Genomic DNA, 24,388 nt, shown 5'->3' on the forward strand with positions numbered 1-24,388 from the left:
AAATTTGAATACAGTAAAAAGGCAAAAGACTAATATAAATTATTTTAACAATATATAAAAGATAATATATGTCTTTTTAAAATTGAATATAGAAATTAGAGGGAAAAAATTCTTTATAGATGATACTTTGATGGGACTAATAGTTCTGTCTAATTAATTCTTATACTTTGCAGTACTACTAGCCAAATGGAGTATTAGATTTTAAATTGATTGACATTAAAATTTTAAAAAATTACTTCCTCATTTGGTCAATATTTTGACAAGTAAATTTAAGGATAACTATAAATCGTCTAGTTAGCTCAGTCACCTTGTACTTGACATTGATCCAAATGAACAGGTTAACTTCGCATTGTTCTACAGGGGCTGATGAGTACTATGCTCAGTCAAACTTTTTAAGGAAGTAAACTCATTATAGATGTTTAGTAAAAAATTAAATACATTTTTAAATTGGTGATCTATAGGACCTCAATTCCAAAGAAATATTTACAGTAAACTCACACTTTAATAACAAGAACATAAACTATCAAAACATTTATTTGCTTTAAATAAATTAAATGGAATTGTTTAGAGATGGTCTCTCTTCTTAAAATATTTTACTAAGTATCACCCTACTAGTTTCAAGTATCAGCTCAGTTTTTTATGTGTTAGAGGTAAGGGAATATAATTCTGCTTGGGCAATATCTGATGGCTTAACAATATAGTAAAATTTCATATTGCAAAATGTGGTTTTGTTTTCTAAAGGAATATAATTTGCCTTTTCTTAAACATTTTTGTGGGACCACTTCTATTAATGTGTCCCTTTTAATAAACCAGGTATATATATTATATATGGTATAATTGGAACACCCCATGATAAATTAAAAATTGCATTTACATTGTAAAATGTAATGTCTCAAATCCACATACTGGAGGTTACATAAGGCTTAAAATGTTTCTTCATAACATAAATGACTAAAATGTAGAAGGTAGTGTTTTAGCACTCTGGAATCAAACACAAAGATGCAGCCAAGTATGTGTCATGTTGATGGTGAAGCTGCTTATTGAACATTTTGTAAGGTTAAAAACCTGCTCTCTGCCTCTGCATTATGCTGCACTACTTAGAATGTCTAATGATCTTTAGAAATCAGGTTGCCAGCATGAAGAAGGGAAGGACATATTGTTGCAATAGTTTCTATTTCTCATTTATTTCTATCATGATACAAATAATTCTCACATGTGAAGATTATAAAAGTTCGCTTAAAATACCTTAAGATGTAGAAACTAATTTAATGCCTGTTTTCCCTGCTTACAGATAATCAAAAGCACACCACATTAATCCAGTGAAATATTTATATATTATTTTATGTTATGTGGAAGGCACTCTATGAAAGCTCACTCTCACAATATTTTTGAAAATTTGAATGCTGTTTTTTGTCAGTTGACATAAATCTCAGCACTTGATTTGTTTGGAGAACTAGTAGATCTTCTGCTATATTTCTATCTATCCTGTCCATTAACTTACTGTACCTACAACCTGTGAGCCTAATGTTAACCTGTAACCTGTTAACCTTGGCTCATTCAGAATGTCAAGTGGATTTCTTACGCTAGTCTAAGGTTCTGGACTATCTTTTTCAGTGTGAATTTGACTTTGTTCTAATGCATAACTAGAAGCTTCCCAGTAGATTAGGGATGTATAGGTCATGTGTAGTTTTCAGCATGCACAGGACTAATGCGCTGCTCCATATTGTTAATGAACTATCTCAGACTGGTGATTAATGGTGTAACTTTGGAGTCCAGAGAAACTCTGAATTGAAAGAAAAATTATATCCTTTTATTCCTCAAAAGGACATACCTACCTTTTAATTATTTCCATTATAATCTTCATATGTGGAGAAAAAGAATATTTTGCTTAAATTATCTTAAAATGTTCAAATGATCGTCTAATATCCATATTCTCCGCTAGGATATAAGGTAATCCTTCTTAAAATATAAAGAGATCTACTGATTAATGGTACTTCTTTTAAATAACACTACTGCACTACTTTGACTGCTTTATAATTACAAACCTAGCATCATCCAAAATGTCTGCAAGGTTCTTATTTCAACCAAATACCCCTGCCATTTCATTGTTTAAGTATATTGAAGCAAATTATCCATTTGTTGATCTTGAATTGTTAGGTAATATATCTATTTATCTGTATTTATATCTAGACTTTCAGCATTGCTTAGTATCAGTTTAAATTGTCACAGCATTTATTATTTCGTGTTAAATATGTTCATATGCATAGTAACATATATTTATACTATTATATGTTACTTAACTTTTCTATTCCAGAAACTATTGATATAATGAAAACACACAAATATTTGGCAAAATATAAAAAAGAATACCAAGAAAGGCAGAACTGGATAAACTTAAAATAGAAATAGGACAAGATCAAAAAAAAAAAAAAAAGGAACCTCGTATGGTTTTTACCCTTCAGTTTCAATTTTGACTTCAAGAATAAAAAAGGAACAGAAACACAGTTGCTTACATGATTTTAGTTTCTAAAATAAAGAAAGATAACCAATTAATTAAAGAAAACAAAACTCTTCTTAACATAAATTGCCAAAGAAATTTGTTAAGTAGAATTTCATAAGGAGATCATGGAGCAAAATAGTAGAAAGTGTGAAAATAGTTTTAGAGCAAAGGCAGAAACATGTTTAATATAGTTTTATATTGTACCTTCCGTAACATTTATGAGAACTATTTTTATTTTGTTTGTTTGTTTTTTGTTTTGTTTTTTGTTTTTTTTTGTGTGTGTGTGTGTGTGGTACGCGGGCCTCTCACTGCCGCGGCCTCTCCCATTGTGGAGCACAGGCTCCGGACGCGCAGGCTCAGCGGCCACGGCTCACGGGCCCAGCCGCTCCGCGGCACGTGGGATCCTCCCGGACCGGGGCACGAACCCGCGTCCCCCGCATCGGCAGGCGGACTCCCAACCACTGCGCCACCAGGGAAGCCCTATGAGAACTATTTTTAAATTGAGCTAAATAAAACTGATTGTTGAGAAGAATTAACAAAGAAATAATCTTCAATTTATGTGTAATCAATCCACATAAATAGACAATAATAGATCTTTCAAGCAATCTTCTATAAATATTTTTCTCAGCTGAGATTGTAACAGGAATAAATATCTGAGAGTTTGATGGCATAGCTTCTGATAAAAGCCTGGAAAGATCATAATTTAGATTTGCTTGTTGTGAGTGGATTCATGTGATTGAGAACAACACAAACAGATTGTAAGGTTAACTTGGCAGTGTAAAAATTTAAGGATTCTTATCTGATGGAAAGTTTTAGAGGAGTTGGTGGAAGCAAAGCCAGATCTTCCTCGTGTAAAAATATGGATTTTACTTTAAGATTCATTGTCTTGGTATATAAAAACCTTCAGCGTCAAAAAAAGAAGAAAGAGAGAAATTTGAAAAATGGGTATCAAAAACTCATGATAGGATTTATCAGTATATAGGGGATGTTATGTTAAGCATGAGGCAAGTTATTTTGAGACCTGAGATATTCTGAGTTCAATTATCTTGCATAACAGCACAGCAGGAGTGTTAACAAGTTCCCGTAGGGATCTCATGTTTTCCAACCCTAGTTATCAAGTGCATCATTTCTGAGGAGTGACCTATAACAAAAAAGTAAATAATGCCACAAAAGGAGACATTTATGGCACCTTATTTAATGTAGCCAATGATTACATGGCAAAATCCATGTCTCATCTATGTATCTCTCATATCTTTCTTAGCCTTAGGTTATATGGCACATTTTTCATGAATAGAATAAAGTAAATCTTAAGCTCCAAAGTTATGATAAAATATGGGTGAAGCACATGATCAAATACAAGCATTTTATATATCACAAGCTTCAACCATCTCTGAACTTCCCCAACATATTCCAAAGAATATCGAGTTAAACAAAATACCTCTTGGAGAGAGAATAAGAGATAAAATAAACAATCATTTATTGAATAATTTGTTTTAGTAAAGTCTTTAGGCATGCTTCCTAACAAATGAGAAAGGTGATAACTCTGATGGCTGGGTAATAGAATATTTTGCAAGTTACTTGGTTTCCAATCAACTCCTTATTTCAAAATTGAAGATGTACCTAATTGAGTTGTAATCAATTATAAGATTAATGATAAATCAGTGATGTGGTTTTTTAATGTACTTCAAAAAGTTTGCAAAAATTAAGTAACATTTGTATAATGAATCTCTTTTTTTCTAACTACCTAATTATGAGAACAACTTTCTCAATCATACAGGAAAGCTAGAATGCTTTGCTGCATCCCATAGGTTTTGGGTCGTGTTTTCATTGTTTCTAGGTATATTTTTATTTCTTCAGTGATATCTTGGTTATTAAGTAGTGTCTTGTTTAACCACCATGTGTTTGTATTTCTTACAGATGTTTTCCTGTAATTGATATCTCGTCTCATAGTGTTGTGGTTAGAAAAGATACCTGATACCATTTCAATTTTCTTAAATTTACTAAGGCTTGATTTGTGACCCAAGATATGATCTATCCTGGAGAATGTTCCATGAGCACTTGAGCAGAAAGTGTATTCTGTTGTTTTTGGATGGAATGTCCTATAAATATCAATTAAGTCCATCTTGCTTAATGTGTCATTTAAAGCTTGTGTTTCCTTATTTATTTTCATTTTGGATGATCTGTCCATTGGTGAAAGTGGGGTGTTAAAGTCCCCTACTATGATTGTATTACTGTCAATTTCCCCTTTTATTGCTGTTAGTATGTGCCTTATGTATTGAGGTGCTCCTAATATTTACAACTGTTATATCTTCTTCTTCAATTGATCCCTTGATCATTATGTAGTGTCCTTCTTTGTCGCCTGTAATAGTCTTTGTTTTAAAGTCTATTTTCTCTGATATGAGAATTGTTACTCCAGCTTTCTTCTGATTTCCATTTGCATGGGATATCTTTTTCCATCCCCTCACTTTTAGTCTGTATGTGTCCCTTGGTCTGAAGTGGGTCTCTTGTAGAAAGCATATATATGGGTCTTGTTTTTGTATCCATTCAGCCAGTCTGTGTCTTTTGGTGGGAGCATTTAATCCATTTACATTTAAGGTAATTATTGATATGTATGTTCCTATTCCCATTTTCTTAATTGTTTTGGGTTTATTATTGTAGGTCTTCTCCTTCTTCTGTGTTTCCTGCCTAGAGAAGTTCCTTTAGCATTTGTTGTAAATCTACTTTGGTGCTGAATTCTCTTAGCTATGCTTGTCTGTAAAGGTTTTAATTTCTCCATCAAATCTGAATGAGATCCTTGCTGGGTAGAGTAATCTTGGTTGTAGGTTTCTCTTTCTTCACTTTAAATATGTCCTGCCACTCCCTTCTGGCTTGCAGAGTTTCTGCTGAAAGATCAGCTGTTAACCTTATGGGGATTCCCGTATGTGTTACTTGTTCTTCCCTTTCTGCTTTTAATATTTGTTCTTCGTATTTAATTTTTTATTGTTTGCTTAAGATGTGTCTTGGCGTGTTTCTCCTTGGATTTATCCTGTATGGGACTCTCTGTGCTTCCTGGACTTGATTAACTATTTCCTTTCCCATAATAGGGAAATTTTCAACTATAATCTCTTCAAATATTTTCCCAGTCCCTTTCTTTTTCTCTTCTTCTTCTGGGACCCCTGTAATTCGAATGTTGGTATGTTTAATGTTGTCCCAGAGGTCTCTGAGACTGTCCTCAATTCTTTTCATTTTTATTTCTTTATTCTGCTCTGCAGTAGTTATTTCCACTATTTTATCTTCCAGGTCACTTATCTGTTCTTCTGCCTCAGTTATTCTGCTATTGATCCCTTCTAGAGAATTTGTAATTTCACTTATTGTGTTGTTCATCTCTGTTTGTTTGCTATTTAGTTCTTCTAGGTCATTATTAAACATTTCTTGTATTTTCTCCATTCTATTTCCAAGATTTGGGATCATCTTTACTACCATTATTCTGAATTCTTTTTCAGGTAGATTTCCTTTTTCCTCTTCATTTGCTAGGTCTGGTGGGGTTTTTTTTTGCCTTGCTCCTCCATCTGCTGTATATTTCTCTGTCTTCTTATTTTGCTTAACTTACTGTGTTTGGGGTCTTCTTTTCACAGGCTGAAAGTTCGTAGTTTATGTTGTTTTTGGTGTCTGCCCCCAGTGGCTAACGTTGGTTCTGTGAGTGGTGTAGGCTTTCTGGTGGAGGCAACTAGTGCCTGTGGTCGGGTGGATGAGGCTGGATCTTGTCTTCCTGGTGGGCAGGTCCACATCTGGTGGTGTGTTTTGGGGTATCTGTGGCCTTATTATGATTTTAGGCAGCCTCTCTGCTAATGGATGGGGTTGTGTTCTTGTCTTGCTAGTTGTTTGGTATAGGGTGTCCTCCACTGTAGCTTGCTGGTCATTGAGTGGAGCTGGGTCTTGGCTTTGAGATGGAGATCTCTGGGAGATTTTTGCCGTTTGATATTACGTGGAGCTGGGAGCTCTCTTCTGGACCAGTGTCCTGAATTTAGCTCTCCTACCTCAGTGGCACAGCCCTGATGCCTGGCTGGAGCATTAAGAGTCTGTCCTCCACACGGCTCAGAATAAAAGGGAAGAAAAAAAGAAAAGAAAGGAAGGAAGGAAGGAGGAAAGGAAGAAGATAAAATAAAGTAAAATAAAATAAAGTTATTAAAATAAAAAATTAGTATTAAGAAAAAAATTTTTAAGTATTAAAAAAACGGACAGAAAGAACCCTAGGACAAATGGTAAAAGCAAAGCTATACAGACAAAATCACACACAGAAGCATACACATACACACTCACAAAAAGACAAAAAGGGGGGAAATATATATATATCATTGCTCCCAAAGTCCACCTCCTCAATTTGGGATGATTCGTTGTCTATTCCACCGATGCAGGGTACATCAAGTTGATTGTGGAGCTTTAATCCGCTGCTCCTGAGGCTGCTGGGAGAGATTTCCCTTTCTCTTTGTTCGCACAGCTCCTAGGGTTCAGCTTTGGATTTGGACCCGCCTCTGCGTGTAGGTCGCCGGAGGGCATCTGTTCTTCCCTCAGACAGGACGGGGTTAAAGGAGCAGCTGATCCGGGGGCTCTGCCTCACTCAGGCCGGGGGGTGGGAGGGGCACGGATGCGGGGCGAGCCCGCGTCGGTAGAGGCCGGCGTGACGTTGCACCAGCCTGAGGCGTGCCACGCGTTCTCCCAGGGAAGTTGTCCCTGGATCCCAGGACCCTGGCGGTGGCGGGCTGCACAGGCTCCCGGGAGGGGAGGTGTGGAGAGTGACCTGTGCTCGCACACAGGCTTCTTGGTGGCGGCAGCAGCAGCCTTAGTGTCTCATGCTGGTCTCTGGGGTCCGCGCTGATAGCCGCGGCTCGAGCCCGTCTCTGGAGCTCCTTTAAGCAGAGCTCTGAATCCCCTCTCCTCGCGCACCAGGAAACAGAGAGGTAAGAAAAAGTCTGTTTCCTCTACGGCAGCTCCAGACTTCTCCCGGACTCCCTCCCGGCCAGCCGTGGCGCACTAGCCCCTTCAGGCTGTGTTCACGCCGCCAACCCCAGTCCTCTTCTGGCTTCTGACCGAATCCCGAGCCTCAGCTCCCCACCCCCGCCCGCCCCGGCCAGTGAGCAGACAAGCCTCTCGGGCTGGTGAGTGCCGGCACCGATCCTCTGTGCAGGAATCTCTCCGCTTTGCCCTCCGCACCCTGTGGCTGCGCTCTCCTCCGCGGCTCCGAAGCTCACCCCCTCCGCCACCCGCAGTCTCCGCCCGCAAAGGGGCTTCTAGTGTGTGGAAACCTTTCCTCCTTCACGGCTCCCTCCCACTGGTGCAGGTCCCGTCCCTATTCTTTGTCTCTGTTTTTTCTTTTTTCTTTTGCCCCACCCAGGTACGTGGGGAGTTTCTTGCCTTTTGGGAGGTTTGAGGTCTTCTGCCAGCGTTCAGTAGGTGTTCGTTCTGTAGAAGTTGTTCCATGTGTAGATGTATTTCTGATGTATTTGTGGAGAGGAACGTCGTCTCCGCGTCTTACTCTTCCGCCATCTTGAAGCGCCTCCTTCCATATGCATCTTAACTATCTAAGGCCAGTATTCTGTTTTTCTCCATCCTGAATTCCCATCAGGGTGTACTATCAGGGCAGCTGCAGTGGCTGATGGCTTGATGCAGGCAACATTCCTTGTTTACTGAAATGGTAGTCAACATTTTTTGTCCACAGCTCAACTGGAGCTAATGGAAGAGTTTCAGTTATTACTAATGACAAAATCTTAGTATGATTACCACAGAGGCTAATGCAGGGTATATGACAAAATCATGGGAGGAGAGACCAAGAATTCAACAATTCAGAGTAGCAGAAAATTGTCTATGTAGTGATTAAATTAGCTCAGAGTGATGACTGTGATGATGCTGGAATGACGAGGAGTGAGTTAAATAAAATCTTCCCGTAATGAGGGCAACTAGGAGGAGTAGATTATGTAGTGTGATGACGTGAGTTTCAAAGCTTAGGGAGGAGGAAAGAGGAAGGAAGAATTATCTGGAACTAGTTCTGAGGTGCACAGAAGCTACATCCCCCATCTTCCTGCCCTAGAAAGGGGAGCAAAACCAGCTACAGTTGGAGAGATAATAGGAACTCAACATATCATTGTTCTGAGTCCAGTTCAGTACTTCACTTCATAGATGAGGAAGTTATTTTTAACCTTTTGCAAATTCATAGTTACTAAATTGTGAAGAACTTTATAGTGCAAAATGTGAATATATATAAACACAGATTAATCCCGTACACTCTCTACTGATTTATTAAATTCATCACTCATATTTAGAATAATGAATCTCAGGCATTAAAAATTCCTCCTACAGAAAACAGGGTAAATTATATCTTTCACCTTCTAAAATGGTAAGTACATGCATTCATTCTACTTCTAAATATGTTCAGCAGAAGAATTAAATAGGAAAAGGTTTTTTATCTTGTATGTTATTAATGTAAACCATTAATGGGTACATAATATATTACTCTTGCATACACATAATGGGAGGTGAAACAAAATCTAACAGCTGGACTCTTTTTTTTAAAAACAAGTTTTTGAACATTGTTCATTCATTCACTTTTGCCACTTCACTGATTTTTTGACATAAGTAGAAATTCTGACTCCTTCCTTTGTATTTGACACCTGGTTGCCAATGGCACTGGGTCAGGCAAGCCCCCCGGGTGGACAGTACAGTACACCATTTGATTTGCCTGAATTTGAAACCAAATGCTTTATATGAGTGTATTTAAACTTCTCAGAAAGAGATTAAATAGTAGTATTAGGGGGAAATATTTTTCCCTACAAATTCTTTGGCTTGCTTTTCTCACGCAATGAAAAGTTTATAATATAGCATTTTTATTTTGCCTTATCTTCCAAGAAAGTCAAAGTAATATTTGGGGTTCAACTCTAGCAACAAGATATGTGTTTGGACACAATTATTTCTCATTGTTTAAAAGGTCTTTAGTTCTGTTTATAGATTTTAGTGCCCAATTTAACATTGTGTTTAAGTTTATAACATGCTTAATGTCTTTGGGGAAGAAGTACCGTTTTAATAAAAGCATAAATATTTTATGTTTTTCTCCTCTTTGTGTTTGCTCTTCATATGGCATCTGCCTTCTACTTTTTCATGAAAAACAGAACAATTAAGGAAAACTGTAGTACTTTTTACACTTAAAAAAATTCAAAAAGCCTGTGATAATTTTTCAACTAGGAAAGAGTTCACTTATTTCTCATATATCACTAATTCTATGTTTTAATAGAAAAAATGCCTTTAACTACAATATTTACTAATATTAAATTGGTTAATTTATTACATTTAAAAATTCCTAGCTGTTTCTACTTTTTTATAGATTGCATCAAAAGATAAATAGCAGAAGTAAAACCAATTAATCACTGAAGGAGTAATTAGTAAAACTTTATTGTGCACACACCAAAAAGACAGTTTGAGACCTGGGAGCATTCAAACCAAAACAAAATGAGGCTCAGAGGGATAATGTTATAAAGCAGCTTATATAGTAAAGAGTGACTATCTTTCACAGTGATTTTGTCTTAAATGATAGGCAACTGGTTAGTGGTTACCTCATATCAACCCTGGGAAACAGTTTAAGTTTTGCATATGATTTCCAGAGGCATAAACAAGAAATGACCCAGTTCAAGCTAGTCTTGCAAAATAAGCTACATTAAGCTTTGCTTGTAGGACTAAACTGGCTTTGTCTGCTTAGAGAATTTTCAAGGCTGGTCTCCATTTTTAAAAAATTTTAACAGTAACTTGTTTTGTAAAACAACTTATTCTTTCTCTGATTTAAAAATATATTTTGAAAATAATGGATCAGCTTTAGACACATATAAAGATTACTTTCTTCATATATGAAATCCACTAACCTTTCTAGGAAATAAAATTAAATCTATTTTTAAGAATGAGACTAACTAGGAACCAAATAGAACAGGTAACTGCTGTGCCATTATCGTATGTGATCTGGCGACTCAATAAAACTGCTGGAGTAGAAATACAGAAAAGATGATTGATGAAGAAATGCTCTCTCTCCTGTACCACTTCACATTCAAGTTAAAACGTGAACACGGAGAATGTGGGGAAAGCAGTTTAACAGCTCTAGATATTTTCTTGATTAATACTTCTACCTTAAAATACAAATTTCAACAATTAAATGATTTTCATTCTGAAGGAAATGGAATTTCAAGTAATTGTTTTAATTAACCAAAGAATTTAAAAACTACCTATTTTTCATCTTCTTAAGTGGGTCAAACTCTTAGGAGAGGAATGAAGTGGCTGCCTTGGGCAGAGACATGATGAATATAGATCAAATCAAAATGTGATATGACTTGTTCCACTTAAATGGCTTTTTAGAAAGCTTGCTCTGGGTCAAAAAAGAAAAAAAATGGTGCAAGAGCTTGGTATGTTTTGTGTGACCTGAACTCAAATTCAGGTAAACACATGTAGCCTGAGTTCATTAGCTTGTAAATATACCCAGTTCAGTTCACTCACTTAACAGACATTTACTGGACAGGAACGAGATGCCAAGCGTGACACAAACTATACTTTCAAAAGTCTGTATGTGTAAAAGAAAATGACAACACACACTATGCTTTCAAGACAATTCAGTCTAATGGAGGATATAAACAAAGGAATGATGGAAAGCAAAGCAAAGCAAAGATCCTGTGACAGCTACTGTGATAGACATCAACACAGATGGAGAAACTGGAGGGTGAGAGGTAAATTTGAACTCTGGAGGAGCAGGAAAGCTTCACGGGGGACATAACTGAATTGGGACTTGAAAAATATCTATAATTTTGCCAGTTATGGAAAAGTGGATGAGAATTTCAGGCACAGGGAACAGAAGATGAGAATGCACAGAAGTGGCATATTTTCAGAAACATGGAAATTTGGGTAATTCTTGCATGGTGAAGTGGTGTGAAATAGAGCTATAAAAGTAGAATTGAATTGTATCATAAAGTGCCTTATATAAATGTGAATTTTGTTCCAAGCAGAGATTGAGGAATCAATAAATGTATTATTTTGTTTTGCTTTAATTCAAGATAATCAATATTTTTAATTTTAAAATATTTTATAAAAATAACAGTGGATATGAAGAATTAATGTAAGGAGGAAATGGTCATTGTGATGTGAGCTACAAGTCTATTATAGGAGTGATCACAGGAAAAACAGGAAAACATATGTTTAAGAAACATTTCTGACATAGCTGATTGGATATTGAGGAAAAGGAAGACAGAGTTTAGTGATAATGTAGGTTTATTGAAAAAAACGAATAATATATCAGTGAAGATAAGAAAAATTACTTGGTAAAACTGTATAAATTCAAGAAATGACATCAAATTTTTGCCGTCTACACTGAACAATATGAATAACTAATTATGCTCTCTTTTAGGATTGCAAGTAGGGAGACTCTCATAGGTGGTATATTTTAAAATGTGTGTGCAGAGGACTGTTCAGAAGTACACTCTCTTCCTCTAGAACCTGAGAAGAAATTTTAAAATTTGCAGGGCAGGTATAGAGACACAGATGGAGAGAATGGACATGTGGACACTGGGGGTGGGGAAGGGGAGAGTGGGATGAACTGGGAGATTAGAACTGACATATATACACTACCATGTGTAAAATAGCTAGCTAGTGGGAACCTGCTGTATAGCACAGGGAGCTCAGCTCTGTGCTCTGTGATGGCCTAGATGGGCAGGACGGGCGTGGGGCGTGGGAAGGAAGTCCAAGAGGGAGGGGCTATATGTACACATAGAGCTGATTCACTTTGTTATACAACAGAAACCAACACTACATTGTAAAGCAACTATGCTCCAATTTAAAAAAAAAAATGGACCGGACTCTTACTGAAACGTAGATGATGGCAGTGTGAGGTTGTATCTTACCATTTAAGACCGTGCATGTATCAGATATTTATTTAAGAGACTGAAATGTTTAAAGGAATTTTAAAATATATTTTGTTCAATTAATCTTTAAGTATTTGCAGTTTAGAAAGCCCAGACTGTAATCACCCACCGGAGACACAGTATCTCATAATAGTAGACAGGGGAGATTCTTTACCCATATATCTAGGTTCAAATACTTCCTGTTATTTATTAGCTGTGTGATTGAGAGCAAGTGACTTATACTCTCCTTGCTGAAGTTTCTTCATCTGTAAAACAAGAATGATAATACTTTTTTTTTTTTTTTTTTTTTTTGCGGTACGCGGGCCTCTCACTGCCGTGGCCTCTCCCGTTGTGGAGCACAGGCTCCGGACGCACAGGCTCAGCGGCCACGGCTCACGGGCCCAGCCGCTCTGCGGCATGTGGGATCCTCCCGGACCGGGGCACGAACCCGTGTCCCCTGCATCGGCAGGCGGACTCTCAACCATTGCGCCACCAGGGAAGCCCTAGACAATACTATTATTAGTAGAGTACTGTAATTACAATAAGGAATAAATAATACAAGTAAACACTAAGAGTGCCCTTAGCAAAGGCTAGTAAGCACTGATCTAAGCATTTTAATATATGTTCTCATTAATTCCTTATGAGAAGCCCACAGATTATGTATTATTACCCTATTTACACATGAGGAAATCATGGTAGAGATGCTGACTGACTTGCCAAGTCAAGAAGCCAGTGTTTGGCAGACTCACTATTTGAACTCAAACAGTCAGGGTTCACTGTCTGTCTTACAGCCACTTTATTTCTTGATTCTTTCATGGGTGATTTTATTTTAAGCTTTAAAGGTAGGTGAGCTCACATACGTAAAGTATTTAAACCTTTACATGTATGTCTGGCATTGACTAAGTGCCAGTAAATATTAGTTGCTTTTCTTACTACTACTCTTTCTACTACAATTTAATAGTTAACTTAAGAATGTCAGAAACTGAAGTGCCTGATATACATATAACATCTTATGTGCATAAATGCACAGCATCTTCTCATCAGTATAACTGATATTTTATTAGAGAAGTCTCTATCACAGCAGCTTGTTACTAGTAACATTCTCTCTCTCTTTTTTTCTTTACCTGGCTTATTGTTTGTCTGGTTTACTAGATAATGAACTCCATAAGAGAAGAAAGTTTGTCTACCCTTTTTCTGTTTCATACCCAGCAAAGAGCTGGACACCTCATAGGCCCTTAGTAAATATTTATGATAAACAAAGGTGAACATAATAGAAATAAGAAGAAAAGGCTCTTTTTTTTCCCCTCAGTCACTTGCATAGCCTATCAACAACACCAAAATGAGGACACAGTGCATTATTTTTCTATAACCATTAACAAGGTGACAAGCAGGCCCTTGGCATAAAGAATGTTAGCGTAAAAGAATTGTAAGAGAGGGTTCTCAGGCCCCCTTAATGGTACCATTGCCTTTCTCCCTGGATTGCCTACCTGCTTTGTCTCAAGAGAAGCGTAAAAAGGCAAATATATTTCCTAGAGTCACAGCCAAGATGCAGGTCAGCTCCAGAAAACTATGAAATAACCTGCTACAGGAAATTTCTTGGTTTTGGAGGAAAAATATTTGAATTCAAAGAAGAAATTTTTCTTCCTCCAAAAGAGATATGTATACTAATATATTGTGCAGAATAATATAGCACCTACTTACTTACCCTTATAGACTTACATATCTTATTTCTATTTGAGAGTTAATACTACCAGATAACTTTTTCCCCCTTCATGTTCTCAGCAAGAGTAAACCATAAGGAGTTTTGATATGTTTATTTTAATATCTGAAACTAGACCCTAGCTTTCAAAGTTTTGGAGCACAGAATTATAATATAAAGAAACATGAAGAGGGAATATTTTTTAAAAGGAGTGAAAACCAATGATTTATTAGTGGAAGTTATTTTCTTATATGGAGACCTTTGGAGAAATGAACACAAGAAAGAAGATATGAAAACTTCTTAAATGTCAGTTTTTTGGTAAGAAGTAATTTCTTGGTACTGATTTTCACCTAAGAATGTGTTTGCGATAAGATTTATAAATTGTTTAGGATTGATTGAAAGAGTTGCTCTTAGTCTTATCACATATATTTTTATCACATATGTATATTTTAATTAATCATGTTATAATTAATATACCAGTGTATATTGTGTAAAAGGTCATGCTGTGGACCTAAAATGCATAAGCCATGGTTCTAATCCCCAAAAATGTCATTGGGGTGATATATCAATATAATGCAGAAACGACAGTGTGATTCATCAATGAAAATAATGCATTGCATTTTGTTTACCAACAACAGTTACTCGATTTTGACTCAGTTCACCTGATCACATTTTAATAAATCAGTATAGCATACTGATGTCACCTGAATACAGTGTGAAGAATTGTCTGTGACCTCTGATAGCTATATGTTTATAGCTTTAGTCAGTAAAATGATTACTGTTTTTACCATAGTAGAATTTTAATCTAGATACAAAAATTTAATTCAGAGGGGAAATTTGGTGGAATCATGTAATGAAAAGGAAAGAATGCCAGGGATAGAACCTCAATAGGATCTCTCTGGTTAGAGTAAGAGAAAGAAGATTGATATGTTGTAAACAAAGAGACATAATGATTAAACTTTCAATTCTAATCCAGAGCTCTTTCTCTAGTAAATCAAATTAAATACTTATTGCCTTTTTAAAATGGACTTTTCTCTCATCTTAAAATATTTAATAAAGTAATACTTATTTTAATATACTTACATAGTTCTTATAGTGTACATTCTAATGGTTATGCTTTTTTATGCTACAGTTCACAGAAACTTACGTTTAGTAATTCAAATATGAGCATATAGTGTCATCAGTTTTTTAAAATCTAAACAACAGTCATACATGTTATATCATAAAAATATTGAAATATATGAATGAAAATTCAACCAACATACTTTTACAATGTTTTGAACCATGAGGTGCTTTATATGCTTCTGCTCTTTCTTAACATTCAAATTAATTTTATTTAATTCAAAGCTCCTTTTCTAAATACAGGGGCAACATGTATTTAATTTTGCCAATTTAAAATAAAATATTTTGTGCTTTAATTAGCCATTCTCTTTGTGCAGTATCCTTACTGGGTATACTGTAATTATTAGCAAATAGTCCTTACTCCACGATCCATATTGTAAACAGAATTTGAATACGCGCTTTGAAAGGAATGAAGGAATTAATTAAATATATTTCATATATTTTCAAAAATGAACGTCTGCAGCCAAGAAATACCTATGCAAAAAGGACTAGATTTTTTTTTAACTGCAGGTATAATACTTTTGATTTGTTGCAAAAATAAATGAGTTGTCATAAGAGACAGAATGAAATTAGTATGGTTTTGTACAGCTGTGCCTCACTTCAGAGAATATATCTATTCTTGAAAATGCAGAAAATTACTTTAAAAAATTAAGCCTTAGTTTAGACATACTAGCAAACCCCACTTTTAAAGGAACGTGTGTGTGTGTGTGTGTGTGTGTGTGTGTGTGTGTGTGTATCTTTGCTCAGTGCTTTGCATATAGTCAGAAGGGGCAAAACAGCTTTAGGGAAAAAAAAAACTATAAAATCTTTATTATGTATATGCAAATCACAAATTTCAAATTCTTTTCTTGAAAGAGGTTTTTATATGGCTCATGTATGAAAGCACTTGTATATTTACATTTACGTTGAAGTGACAAAGCTCCTACATGTTGAGGATGGTATTGGGAGATATTTTCATAGAATTTCAATATCTAGATTACAAGCTCCATGAGGACAGGTACTGTTTTATGTTTTGATCCCTGAAATGTTCCAAGCCTGTACGTCATACAGAGTGAGCACTCAATATATTCATTATTCTCAGAATACTTTTGTTGAATGAATGAATGAATGGACAATTTGTAAATGATCACCATGCTTGTTTTAGACAATAAAAATGAGAATGTAGCCAGTTGTAAGTTACTTGTTTGAGACAGGTAGTGGCAATCCCTAATACATAGCTTCCTAAGGCAGTGATACTGTCCTTCAGTAAAATATTTTATTCTTAAGTGCTAAATCAGTGATAAAAGTAAACATCTAACCAAGGTTATTTGTACTAAAATATGTTATACTCTTTTATTCTGTATACCTCCTTTCTTAAATCATCCTATGATTTACAAAGCATTTCTTCATGAGCTAGATACATAAAGTAATATCCATTTTATTATGACGATTTATTTGTCCATTCAATAAACACTTAGTAAATGCTTTCCTTCAGCAGTATGCTAAGTCGTGGGAATAAAATTGTGTACACGTGACTGCCACAGTCCCCTGTCCCATGGACATTTCCCCTTGTGACAGAAACAAATAAAAAACAAGTAAACACATACATTAGCAAAATACATTTGTCTTGCGATAGTGCTTGGAACAAAATTAATGGAGACTGAGAGTTTGGGGATTGAATGAATCTGTAGTTACAGTGATCAGGGGAGGCACTTTCAAGGAAGTAACATCTAAGCTGAGATCTGAAAGTTGCAAGTTCAGCTTAAAAGTGACTTCCCCATTTGTATAGGGTCTAAAATATCTCCAAAGGCAGGCAGCTGTGCCACTGGGAGGGGGACAAGGAGAGAGGTTACTACAGCTATGATGTGCAATAATCAGTAGAGTTGGAAATGTTTGCATCAAGTAGTTAATTCCTATTTACCAGAATGGAAACATCCCTATTATGTCACATCGTTATTATGAGGCACCCATATTTTTTATGTTGGTCAACCAATGTTTGGGATGTTAAAATAACTGCCTAATAGAAAACAAAGAAATGGAATTTTGATAATACCCAAGCGAGTGCAGTATAAATTTATATATCAAATCTTGACTATATTTCTATTTTTTATTTGATTTCTTTATTTTATACATGTTTCCCAGGATAGTCCACTGGTCTTACAGTCTGACAGGAATGTAACAGTGAATGCAAGAAATCACATGGGGCAGTTAACTGGACAGCTGACAGTAGGTGAGTGCTTTGGGGTAAAGATCGCTCATACCATCTTACTCCATTTAAAACTCTGGGGTTGTTTAAATTGGGAAAAGCAAAAGTATATTATTTCTCTAATATATATTTAGGCATCCCATTCCAGCCCAGTTGGCTTGCACATGATTTGATTTGTCATAGGCTAGTTACGGTCATTGTAACTCTTGTCATTGTGTTATTGTGAGACTGAATTACATATATTTTGCTGTTATTACTCTTGAATTATGAAATGTACCACTTTCCTAACAATATCTCCCTAGTATATGTTAAATTATAGTAAATAGGCTAAAACAAACATGCGATGTAACATCTATGTATCCTTTGTTCTAAACAAATAATTTACTAATTATTATCTGCTTATAAAATTAGAAAAAATAATACAGTAATTCAATATAAAAAAATCTTAACATTGATCAATTACTTATAAATTTGATGTTGAAATTATATATATCTTAAGGTTTATAGGGTTTAGAAGTTGTAAATATAAGTTTATGATAAAATATTACTAATGTTTTCTCATACTGTCCAATAATTAATTTAGAGATTCATTAGTGGCATTATTATTTGACTGAATTTTTATATGAGAAAAGGGAAATTAAAAGTCAGTTATAATTATGTAAAATGATACAAAGACTTGATTTGTGTGTAACTGCTAAAATATTTTTAAAATACTGTATTTTTCTGTGGGAAAATTACCTAATACTGATATTGTGTATGTATGACAGTATATTATAAAGAGTAAATTGCAATTTTGAGGGCTGAGCTATCCTTATCTTGATAAATTAATCACCATCTAATGCAAATGTATGTTTCCAGTATTTCTAATTAAATTACAAAAGAGTATGACATATGAAATGTGAGATTTATAAACATGAACTTGATTCTGTCCACTTATTTCTAGGTATATGAAACACTTTTTGATGTTACTCGCTTTAATGAAGCCAAAAGTGAAACTTACATTGTGGCATACGTGTATTTTGAAAAATATAGTTGCATTTTATTTATAACTATTAAATTTTATTTTGCATTTTATTTACATTATAAAAGTTGGTCAGTAGATATCTGTCAATTGCTACATTTGATAATATTTTGTGACATGATATCAATTACAAGGGGGGGGCTATAGACAAATGGATTAAAAATTAGAGAAAAGAAATATGTCTATGGACACAGAACTGATTCAGAAGCACCAGGCGCTTAATTTAAATGTCCATGCCAATTTACTATTGCTATGTTGGAACTGCAGAAACAGGCCTAAACTGGACAGATTTTCCATATCATAATTTTTTTAATATTGAGAACTCTTTAGCTAGATAGAACTTTATTCTGCATCCTTTTCTTGGTTAAAAAAAGAAAAAAAGTCCATAGTGGAAATGCCAACCTGTAAATTAAACACGCAAAGACTATATACCAATGTCCACTGTCACATGCAATCACTACATAACTACTGTACTACCTATAGAGCAAACCGGCTGTTTGATTTTATGAAGGATAATCAGATACCATTTACATTTTGCTACCTGCTTTCCTGCAGTAAATATAAAGAATAATAGTATTGTGCTTGTGTTTTCAACCAGTTCCAAGTTGACTTTAACGTAGAATCAATATTTGCCAATTACACGAAAAGAAAGAGAGAAGAATGAAGAGGAACAGAAAGGGTGATAGGTTAGGGAGAAAGATTAAGCTTAGTTTTAAATGAAGCAAATCTATTTAATGATGCAGCAGCTTATTTCTGTGGATGGAAACATATTCATTACAGTGAGGCTTAAGCTGAAAACTGTTTAATATCCTGGTCCTCTGAGTGTACTGTTGGTGACCTCCATCTTTTCACTGCTTTGTATTTTTCAATAAACATACAGAGAACAAAGGAAGAAGTAGATAAAGGGGAGTAGGTCAGGGATAATGTATTCATTTTTGGAGTCAAACCATATGGGACTCCAAAACAATAATTATGTCTTGGAGACTCACTTTTCTTATCTCTAAAATAGAGATACAGACATTTATTTAGAATCATACATAAAAACTGGGGCAATTTCACTGTCTGCAAATCTTAGGCAATTAAATCTCGAATTGGTTATTATTTGGATGATGGTGATTGTAATTTTTGGTATCACTTAAGTTACAAATACATTGCTATCATGTGAAAGATTTCATGATGCTTTTCTATCCAATGTACCTCTGGGATAGTAGTTGAGGAATACATGCTGGATTATAATACTGTTGCAAAGATATACTACAAAACACATCACAGAAACTGTGCCTGATGTGTGGATAATATTTTAATCATGTCATGATAAAATTATATTTAGGTAGAATTTGAAGAGATAAATGGATGGATTCAAGCAATGTATTCAGTCACGATTCATTTTTAATTATATTGACATAAAGTAACTGTTTTAAGCCTCTTTTCCTATTTCCTTTTTTTCATTCTTTCAGTTTTTGTTTAGGGGCATGGTCTTGATTATAGTTTAGGCATGACATTACTTGGCAATGTTTCAAAAAATATACTACTGCAAAATAGACTAATATTTATGGAAAATAAATTCAGTCATTCCTCACTGTCTATGTAAAAAAATTCTAATTTCTACCCTAAATCTATCAATCATTATTAGGAAAGTATAGTCAATTCTACCAATGTGACAGACTTTGAATATTTTTCCACATTCTATTTTCATTGTAAATGGGAAAAGAAAATTTCCCTTATCAGTAGCTACTTGTAACATTTTGCTCGAAAATACATATAAGATTGTTCAGCCAGGCAAATATCCACTCCCCTTGTACTCTGCTGTTCTATTTTTGTTTACAAGTCTACCTTCCTACTGATCCAATTCTCAGGGATATGTGCAGTCCATGCCCTAGGCAGACCGGTGTGTTAATTCTAATCCAAACTCACTCTAAGAATATGAAACCAGATTATTTATAATCCAATAAGGCAAAGAAAATATTTTATATATATGCCCGCTCAGACATATTCAAAACTAAAACTAAATATTTTTAGGATTTGGGTAAATTTTTAAAATGACAAATATTGTTGTATGCTTAAATTTCCAGGCTTTATGTACATTTCTGATAATGTCAGAATCTCCCTATGAAATTTAAGACTCTTAATTTATTTTTTTTTGACTCTCATTTGTTTTATTTTTTATTTATATATTTTTAACATCTTTATTGGAGCATAACTGCTGTAAAATGGTGTGTTAGTTTCTACTTTATAACCAAGTGAATCAGTTATACATATACATATGTTCCCATATCTCTTCCCTCTTGCATCTCCCTCCCTCCCACCCCTCTAGGTGGTCACAAAGCACCTAGCTGAACTCCCTGTGCTATGCGGCTGCTTCCCACTAGCTATCTATTTTACATTTGGTAGTGTATATATGTCCATGCCACTCTCTCACTTTGTCCCAGCTTACCATTGCCCCTCCCCATATCCTCAAGTCCATTCTCTACTAGGTCTGTGTCTTTATTCCCATCTTGCCCCTAGGTACTTCATGAACTTTCTTTTTTTTTCTCAGATTCCATATATATGTGTTAGCATATGGTATTTGTCTTTCCCTTTCGAACTTACTTCACTCTGTATGACAGACTCTAGGTCCATCCACCTCACTACAAATAACTCAATTTCCTTTCTTTTTATGGCTGAATAATATTCCATTGTATATATGTGCCACATCTTCTTTATCCATTCATCTGTTGATAGATACTTAGGTTGCTTCTGTGTCCTGGCTATTGTAAATAGAGCTGCAATGAACATTTTGGTACATGACTCTTTTTGAATTATGGTTTTCTCAGGGTATATGCCAGGTAGTGGGATTGCTGGGTCATACGGTAGTTCTATTTTTAGTTTTTTAAGAAACCTCCATACTGTTCTCCATAGTGACTGTATCAATTTACATTCCCACCAACAGTGCAAGAGGGTTCCCTTTTCTCCACACCCTCTCCAGCATTCATTGTTTGTAGATTTTTTGATGATGACCATTCTGACCAGTGTGAGATGATATCTCATTGTAGTTTTGATTTGCATTTCTCTAATGATTAATGATGTTGAGCATCATTTCATGTGTTTGTTGGCAATCTGTATTTCTTCTTTGGAGAAATGTCTGTTTAGGTCTTCTGCCCATTTTTGGATTGTGTTGTTTGTTTTTTTGATATTGAGCTGCATGAACTGCTTGTAAATCTTGGAGATTAATTCTTTGTCAGTTGCTTCATTTGCAAATTTTCTCCCATTCTGAGGGTTGTGTTTTCGTCTTGTTTATGGTTTCCTTTGCTATGCAAAGGCTTTTCAATTTCATTTGGTCCCATTTGTTTATTTTTGTTTTTATTTCCATTTCTCTAGGAGGTGGGTCAAAAAGTATCTTGCTGTGATTTATGTCACAGAGTGTTCTGCCTATGTTTTCCTCTAAGAGTTTGATAGTGTCGGGCCTTATATTTAGGTCTTTAATCCATTTTGAGTTTATTTTTGTGTATGGTGTCAGGGAGTGTTGTAATTTCATTCTTTTACATGTACCTGTCCAGTTTTCCCAGCATCACATATTGAAGAGGCTGTCTTTTCTGCACTGTATATTCTTGCCTCCTTTATCAAAGATAAGGTGACCATATGTGCGTGGGTTTATCTCGGGCTTTCTATCCTGTTCCATTGATCTGTATGTCTGTTTTAGTGCCAGTACCATACTATCTTGATTACTGTAGCTTTGTAGTACAGTCTGAAGTCAGGGAGCCTGATTCCTCCAGCTCCGTTTTTCTTTCTCAAGATTGCTTTGGCTATTCAGGGTCTTTTGTGTTTCCATACAAATTGTGAAATTTTTTGATCCAGTTCTGTGGAAAATGCCATTGGTAGTTTGATAGGGATTGCATTGAATCTGTAGATTGCTTTGGGTAGTAAAGTCATTTTCACAATGTTGATTCTTCCAATCCAAGAACATGGTATATCTCTCCATCTATTTGTATCATCTTTAATTTCTTTCATCCGTGTCTTATAATTTTCTGCATACAGGTCTTTTGTCTCCTTAGGTAGGTTTATTCCTAGATATTTTATTCTTTTTGTTGCAATGGTAAATGGGAGTGTTGCCTTAATTTCCCTTTCAGATTTTTCATCATTAGTGTATAGGAATGCAAGAGATTTCTGTGCATTAATTTTGTATCCTGCTACTTTACCAAATTTATTGATTAGCTGTAGTAGTTTTCTGGTATCATCTTTAGGATTCTCTATGTATAGTATCATGTCATCTGCAAACAGTGATAGTTTTACTTCTTCTTTTCCTATTTGGATTCCTTTTATTTCTTTTTCTTCTCTTTTTGCTGTGGTTAAAACTTCCAAAACTATGTTGAATAATAGTGGTGAGAGTGGGCAACCTGATCTTAGTAGAAATGGTTTCAGTTTTTCACCATTGAGGATGATGTTGGCTGTGCGTTTGTCATATATGGCCTTTATTATGTTGAGGAAAGTTCCCTCTATGCCTACTTTCTGGAGGGTTTTTATCATGAATGGGTGTTGAATTTTGACGAAAGCTTTTTCTGCATTTATTGAGATGATCATATGGTTTTTCTCCTTCAATTTGTTAATACGGTGTATCACAATGATTGATTTCCATAAATTGAAGAACCTTGCATTCCTGGGATAAACCCCACTTGATCATGGTGTATGATCCTTTTAATGTGCTGTTGGATTCTGTTTGCTAGTATTTTGTTGAGGATCTTTGCATCTATGTTCATCACCAATATTGGCCTGTAGTTTTCTTTCTTTGTGACATCTTTGTCTGGTTTTCATATCAGGGTGATGGTGGCCTCATAGAATGAGTTTGGGAGTGTTCCTCCCTCTGCTATATTTTGGAAGAGTTTGAGAGGGATAGGTGTTAGCTCTTCTCTAAATGTTTGATAGATTTTGCCTGTGAAGCCATCTAGTCCTGGGCTTTTGTTTGTTGGAAGATTTTTAATCACAGTTTCAGTTTCAGTGCTTGTGACTGGTCTGTTCATATTTTCTGTTTCTCCCTGGTTCAGTCTGGGAAGGTTGTGCATTTCTAAGAATTTGTCCATTTCTTCCACGTTGTCCATTTTATTGGCATATAGTTTCTTGTAGTAATCTCTCATGTTCCTCTATATTTCTGCAGTGTCGGTTGTTACTACTTCTTTTTCATTTCTAATTCTATTAATCTGAGTCTTCTCCCTTGTTTTCTTGATGAGCCTGGCTAATGGTTTATCAATTTTGTTTATCTTCTCAAGGAACCAGCTTTTAGTTTTATTGATCTTTACTATTGTTTCCTTCATTTCTTTTTCATTTACTTCTGATCTGATCTTTATGATTTCTTTCCTTCTGCTAACTTTTGGGGTTTTTTCTTCTTCTTTCTCTAATTGCTTTAGGTGTAAGGTTAGATGTTTTTTGTTTGAGATGTTTCTTGTTTCTTAAGGTAGGATTGTATTGCTATAAACTTCCCTCTTAGAACTGCTTTTGCTGCCTCCCATAGGTTTTAGGTCCTTGTGTTTTCATTGTCATTTGTTTCTAGGTATTTTTTTATTTTCTCTTTGATTTCTTCAGGGATCTCTTGTTTATTAAGTAGTGTATTGTTTAGCCTCAATGTGTTTGTATTTTTTACAGGTTTTTTCCTGTAATTGATATCTAGTCTTACAGCATTGTGGTCAGAAAAGATACTTGATATGATTTCAATTTTCTTACATTTACCAAGGCTTGATTTGTGACCCAAGATATGATCTATCCTGGAGAATGTTCCATGAGCACTTGAGCAGAAAGTGTATTCTGTTGTTTTTGGATGGAATGTCCTATAAATATCAATTAAGTCCATCTTGTTTAATGTATCATTTAAAGCATTTGTTTCCTTATTTATTTTCATTTTGGATGATCTGTCCATGGGTGAAGATGGGGTGTTAAAGTCCCCTACTATGATTGCGTTACTGTCGATTCCCCCTTTTATGGCTGTTAGTATCTG

The 24,388-nt window shown here is 35.2% G+C and overlaps 1 protein-coding gene across 6 annotated transcripts in view; it reads left to right on the forward strand.

Annotated features, from left to right (window-relative positions):
- Nucleotides 1-24,388, forward strand: part of SGCZ (sarcoglycan zeta) — a 926,925-nt gene that overhangs the window by 685,763 nt on the left and 216,774 nt on the right. For 5 of the 6 annotated variants that reach the window (XR_010838464.1, XR_010838463.1, XM_067022529.1 and 2 more), the window contains one exon: nt 17,342-17,429. The exons of the other annotated variant lie outside the window; for it this stretch is intronic. Coding sequence is in view for 3 of the 5 variants with exons in the window: in XM_067022529.1 (XP_066878630.1) it covers nt 17,342-17,429 (88 nt within the window). In the remaining 2 variants the exon portion in view is untranslated. The remainder of the gene's footprint in view (nt 1-17,341; nt 17,430-24,388) is intronic. 6 annotated transcript variants of the gene reach the window in all.

The sequence above is a fragment of the Kogia breviceps genome, chromosome 20 (genome assembly GCF_026419965.1).
Source record: "Kogia breviceps isolate mKogBre1 chromosome 20, mKogBre1 haplotype 1, whole genome shotgun sequence".
Lineage (NCBI taxonomy): Eukaryota > Metazoa > Chordata > Mammalia > Artiodactyla > Physeteridae > Kogia > Kogia breviceps.